Source organism: Dama dama, chromosome 4 (genome assembly GCF_033118175.1).
Source record: "Dama dama isolate Ldn47 chromosome 4, ASM3311817v1, whole genome shotgun sequence".
In the NCBI taxonomy this organism is placed as follows: Eukaryota; Metazoa; Chordata; class Mammalia; order Artiodactyla; family Cervidae; genus Dama; species Dama dama.
Genome location: NC_083684.1, coordinates 56,597,560 through 56,603,730, shown reverse-complemented (window position 1 = coordinate 56,603,730; position 6,171 = coordinate 56,597,560). Strand labels below are relative to the sequence as shown.

General features: G+C 56.4%; 1 protein-coding gene across 1 annotated transcript; it reads left to right on the top strand.

Annotated features, from left to right (window-relative positions):
• Positions 1-273: 273 nt before the first annotated feature.
• ZNF526 (zinc finger protein 526) lies at positions 274-5,254 on the top strand. Its single transcript, XM_061139422.1, has 3 exons — positions 274-360; positions 2,388-2,488; positions 2,591-5,254. Exon 3 carries the CDS (start codon positions 2,608-2,610, stop codon positions 4,636-4,638), a length of 2,031 nt encoding a protein of 676 aa, XP_060995405.1. The 5' UTR covers positions 274-360; positions 2,388-2,488; positions 2,591-2,607; the 3' UTR covers positions 4,639-5,254.
• The last annotated feature ends 917 nt before the right edge of the window (positions 5,255-6,171 follow it).

Sequence of the window (6,171 nt, the reverse complement as noted above, 5' to 3'; positions counted from 1 at the left end):
AAAATTACACTTCTGTCAAGGTCTCTTGCCACCCAGTCCACTCCATGGTCACTTGCTTTCCAGTGATGCCCACTTCTCTCCACTCAACTTTCAGACTTGGCAGTAGAGCTACCCGGGAGAACTGCGCAGGCGCTTCTCCGAGCCCGGAGCCCCGCCCACAGAGCACAGTTGCGTGCGTGGAGAAACTCGCTGAGCCCCGCCTGAGCGTCCACGCGCAGGCGCAAGGGCGCGTGCCCTCCGTTTTCGTCTCTGATTGGCTGCCACGGGTAAGGGAGCCGCCCAATGGGAGGTGTGAATAGTGAGGGGTCCCGCACGCCTGGAGCTGAGGGTCTGTGTCAAGAGCGGCGGGGGCTGCAGGAGGTGAGAGAGACGGGTGAGGGCGCCCCGGGGCGGGCCGGGGAAGAGAACGCTGGGCATACGGAGAGGGCGGAGGGAGAACGAAGGGGACACCGAGGGTCGAGGAGCTTTGGGGCCTGCGCTAGGGCGGGAGCGGCGCGGAGTGGAAAGAGCGCTCCTTCCTCGGTGCCCTGTAGCGTTGACTGAGCTCCTATGGCGTGCAGGCCCCCCACTGTTTGCAGGGCTCTCTCAGGCTGCGGAGTTGATAAGTTTGGTCAGAGAAAAGGATTGTGTCTCAGGAAAGTTGAACTTCCAGGCCCCTGGTGGGCTCTTTCCTGAAGGACTTTTGTTGATCTCCTACCTCAGCCCATCTTTCTCCTCAGTAGTTCACAATCCAAGATTGGGAAATGGGGAATGTTGACTAGGGAAGTCCACACTTCAGGTCTTTTAGGCCATGTTCTACACATTTACTGGGTGCCTCCTGTGTAAAAGCCTTGCACCAGGCTCTGGGCCTCGCTAAAGGGGAATTCTCTTTTGGCAGCAGAGCTGTAAACAATGAAAAGTTGAACTCTCAGGCCCCTGGTTTCCAAGAAGATCCGTTGTTGAATGGCTTTTGTGTGCCAGGGCCCCGGGCAACTCAAAAATTAGGGGAGTCAAAAAGTTAGCTCTTGGGCTTTTAATGAATCATTTACTCATGGAGGATTTATTGGACATCAGCTGATAGCAGGGCTCAGTGATGGGCCTTGTTATTGTTGGAATTCACAGCTTAATAGGAGGGCTGGGCTGGTGGGAAAAGTGGAATGTGTGCAGAGACCCTTAAACTCTTGGGCCTCGCTTCCTGGAAGGAGCATTATTCATTCAGCAGATATACTCAGAGCCCTATTGTGATGAGACCTCTGGGAGCTTCACATTTTTAACTCTGTCCCAAGTTTATGATACTTGTGATGCCGGAGGTGGCACAGGATACCATAAAAACCCCCAAGGAGCGACTTCCCTGGCAATACAGGTTATAACTCCGTGCTTCTAGTGCAGGGTGTACAGGTTCAACCCCTGGTCGGGGGCAGATCCCACGTGCTGAAAGGTGCAGAAACTTTTGTGTGCAGAGTTGTAAGCTGAACTCTGGCACTAACAAATTACTACTGAGGCCTGCATGGGGGTGGTCAGAAGGACTCCGAACCCCCATTGTGTGAAGGGTCCTGGGTTGGGTTGAGCCCACACCAATAGAGGGAGATAGGGGGCACATAGAGGGAAGTTCAGAAGTTAAAATCCCTGCACTTCATCAGTGGTTTTGTTGATGACAGCAGCCCCTACAATGAATCACATCTGCCTTGCCAGCCTTCTCAGCTTGATGAGTTTATCTCAAGTCCATGATATTTGCTATGATGGAGGTGGCACAGAATACTATTAAGAAACCCGAGGAGGGACTTCCCTGGTGGTCCAGTGGTTATAAGTGCAGGGGGCACAGGTTCAACCCCTGGTCAGGGCAGATCCCACATGTTGAGAGATGCAGCCAAAAAAAAAAAAGAAGAACCCCAAGGAGGAGGGAGTGGCCACCACCTTGTGGATATAGATATGTTATTTAAAGAGACTTCACAAAAGGAAATGCCGGGTGGGAGTTTGTTAGACGAAAAGAGAAAACTTTCTTGCCAGAAAGAATAGCAGCATCAAAGATTTAGAATAGAAAAACATTTCTGGAGAATTACAAGTAATGATTCTATCTAACCTTGATCAAGTACCAGGGACTTTGTGGTCATTACTACTTTTAGCCCATTTCACAGGTGAGAAGACCATCTCAGAGAGACAAAGTAAGGGGAGGAGCTCAGATTCAAGCCAAGGGCAGTGTGGTTCCAGAACCTGTGCTCTTAAACTTTGCTGTATCCCTGTGTGTACACATAGATGGAAGAAAGATGCTGCACAGAGAGGAAATGCACAGGCAAAGGCCAGGAGGCCCCCAAAGACACATTATGTTCTTGGAAAGGGTGTGACTGGCCCTCTGGGTAAGGAGGGTAGCATCAGAGGCCAGACTGAGGAGGGCTGTCTCTCTCTTGCAGATGGCTGGCCGCCATGGGATGCAGTTCAGCTACAGAGTCATGGGCCTACTGAAGACTGAGGTTTAAACATTGAATCCAGACCTGCTAGTTGGTAGAGACTGGTGAGTGATGACATACCATACCATAAAAATGAAGGAACTCCTGAAACATCCCCCCCTCCCCTTGAGTTCCTGGTGTCTCATTAGCCCCCCTCTTTTCTCCAGGCGCTGCCTTCCGCACAATGGCAGAGGTGGTGGCTGAAGTGGCTGAGGTAGCTGAGATGCCTACACAAATGTCGCCAAGGGTAGTGGAGATGTCAGCACCGATATTAGGGGAGAAGATGGAGATGTCAACGGAGCTGACTGAGATGACACCTGGGGAGGCCCTTGCCTCCTCCCTCTTCTTCCAGTTCATGTGCTCTGAATGTGGCAACCTCTACAACACACTGGAAGACGTCCTCTCACACCAGGAGCAGCACGTGCCCACTGTCACAGAGGAGGAGGCACTGACCACCCAGGACACTGGCCTGGAGCCAGAGCTGCTGCCAGGCATTGAGGAAGGGCCTTTCCAGTGCTGCGAGTGCAGCCAGCTCATCCTCTCCCCCAGGGAGCTCCTTGCTCACCAAGACGCCCACCTGCGGGAGTCTGCAAGCCAGATCCAGTACCAGTGTGGAGACTGCCAGGAGCTGTTTCCCTCACCTGAGCTGTGGGTGGCTCACCGCAAGGCCCAGCACCTTTCTACTGCAGCAGCTAAACCTCTGGTGCCACCCCCTCTGCCTCCCGTCACACCACCACCTCCACCCCCTGCTCCACCCGAAGTCAAGATGGAGCCCTACGAGTGCCCCGAGTGTTCTACCCTCTGTACCACCCCCGAGGAGTTCTTGGAGCATCAAGGCACCCACTTTGACTCTCTAGAGAAAGAAGAGCACAATGGGCTAGAGGAGGAGGAGGAAGAGGATGAAGATGACAATGAAGAGACAGAGGAAGAGGAGGCAGCAGCCGAGGTTGGTGACGATGCAAAGGGAGGTGACAAGTCTGCAGCTGGCCAGGCCCAGGGCAGTGGGGATGGTCCTCCACACTGTACCTCAGCAGGGACACGCCGGCGACATCGGCGGGCATCCCACGGCCCAGCCTCAGCAGCTCACCCCTTCTACTGCAGCCAGTGCCAGCGCAGCTTCAGCTCTGCAAACCGGCTTCTGGCTCATGGGCGGGCGCACGTGGGTGGTACCCACGAGTGTACGACCTGCTCCAAGGTCTTCAAGAAAGCAGCCTCCTTGGAGCAGCACCTGCGGCTGCACCGCGGTGAAGCCCGCTACCTCTGCGTGGACTGCGGCCGCGGCTTCGGCACGGAGCTCACTTTGGTGGCCCATCGGCGGGCCCATACTGCCAACCCATTGCATCGCTGCCGCTGTGGCAAAACATTCAGCAACATGACCAAGTTTCTGTACCATCGGCGCACGCACGCCGGCAAGAGTGGGGCACCCCCCTCCGCAGCACCACCCATGGTAGCATCTGCGGTGGCCTCCCTGGCTCCAGCCGAGCCCACACCTCCCCCCCCGGCCCCTCCCACCCCACCCGCCCAGCTGCCCTGCCCGCAGTGCCCCAAGTCCTTTGCCTCAGCCTCCCGGCTCTCCCGGCACCGGCGCGCCGTCCACGGGCCCCCTGAACGGCGGCACCGTTGCGGCGTCTGTGGCAAGGGCTTTAAGAAGCTGGTCCACGTGCGCAACCATCTCCGGACGCACACAGGCGAGAGGCCCTTCCAGTGCCATGCCTGTGGCAAGACTTTCGCTTCTCTGGCCAACCTCAGTCGCCACCAGCTGACACACACAGGTGTGCGTCCCTACCAGTGCCTGGATTGTGGCAAGCGCTTCACACAGAGCTCCAACCTGCAGCAGCACCGGAGACTGCACCTGCGGCCGGTGGCGTTTGCCCGCGCGCCTCGCCTTCCCATCACTGGACTCTACAACAAGAGCCCCTACTATTGTGGGACTTGTGGCCGCTGGTTCCGCGCCATGGCAGGCCTGCGACTGCATCAGCGGGTCCACGCCCAGGCACGGACCCTGACACTGCAGCCTCCCCGGTCGCCCCCTCCTGCCCCGCCCCCACCCCCTGAGCCTCAGCAGACTATCATGTGCACCGAGCTCGGGGAGACCATTGCCATCATCGAAACATCCCAGCCGCTGGCCCTTGCAGACACACTGCAGTTGTGCCAGGCGGCCCTGGGGGCTTCTGAAGCGAGCGGGCTGTTGCAGTTGGACACAGCCTTCATGTGACAGTTAAAGAGCAACAATAAAAAAATTTGGTTGCAAAACAAGTGTGGGCACCTCTGGGGAGAAGGGGACCACCCCCTGACAAGCCACTTTGGCACCCACTGGGTGCCAGCATCCACCCTGGCCTCTTCCCTACTGACTCCTCAGAACGGCCCCACCAGGTGTCACTTTTCTCTGCCTGAGGGGACACTGAAGCTCTTGAGACACCAATGTGTCCCAAGTCACCCCACTGCGTTGCAAAGTGGGGTTCTCCAAGACTCTGCTCCGCGTCACCCTGGTGCCTAGCAACATCAGGTAACCTTTCCTGAGCCCTGAACATGTGCCAGGTCTCTGCTGGGCACCTTCACATACCTCTTCAGGTCCTCTGCTTGTTCTCCACCACCTGCCCCTACCCTCGCCTTCCCTGGACTCCCGGCTCCCTGCATTTGGCTCTGCCTGGTGGAAGAAGGTACTTGACTTCTCTGGGCTGCTTTCATCTCACTTCCAGCTGAAAGATGGGTATTCAGCTGCAGATGGGTGATAACTGGGGACCCAGGCATGAGTCAGACAGGGGCTGTGCCCCAAGAGCCACGCAGAGGGATTGGAGGAACACCACCCAAGTACAGATGGCCTTGTTCTCTGAGTGTCTTGTTGATTTATTCAGCCTGCATGTCCTAAGGCCACCCTCCGTGTGCTGGGGCCCAAAGAGTCAGGCCTCTGCGGTGCCTGAGGCAGGGCAGGCACTCCTCAGCCCCAGGGTCCTCGGCGGCAGTGGGGAGGTGTAGGGACAGTAGGAGCCCGGAGCAGGAAACAAACTTCATGGTAGATCAGGGGTCAGAGACTTGTAGAGAAGGTAATCCTCGAAAAGGTAAACATCTGCTAGTAGAAGAGGAAGGAAATATTACAGGCGGACAACATCGCAAGGGCGTTGAGTTCTTGGTACAGTCGGAGGTGGTCCAGTTATTGACAACAGTGACAGCAGACATTTGGCTGCCCAGCCATGGCAGGCACTACATGTATTGTGATCCCAGCAGGCCTGTGAGGCCATCTCAATATTATCCCAAGAAAACGGACAGACTCATCCAAGGTCTCATAGCTGGGCAGAGGCCTCAGCCGGGATTTGAATCCAGGTGGTCCTTTTGGCTCACATCTGTAACCAGTGCTGTTGAGTGACTGTGACCTGAAACCAGTGCAGGGGGCGGCGGTTCAGAGGAGTCATTGTAACTGGAGGAAAAATAACTGGGCTTAAGGGGCCTCGAGAGAGAAAAAGGTCTTGGGAGCAGGAAGGAATCCCCAGCGTTAATGAAAGCAGATCACTTATGGCAGGCCTATGGGGCAGGCTCCTCTCAGGCCGCTACAGACCGAGGTGCTCGGACAGGTGCAGTAGGACAGGCTGTGGCTGAGGTGTCCGGGAGGGAGGCCGGGCAAAGGACGGGTGATGAGGTGGGGGTCGGGGGAAGTCTAGACCTGGGAAGGCCTTGAAAGCCAGCCTCAGAAGTTAGGGAAGTGCAAGGGATGGGATGGGGTAAAGGTTCTTGGTGGGGTTAGGGCTCTTTG

Coding starts and splice junctions, on each gene's coding strand:
- ZNF526 (XM_061139422.1), top strand. CDS start 2,608: ATGGCAGAGGTGGTGGCTGAAGTGGCTGAGGTAGCTGAGATGCCTACA.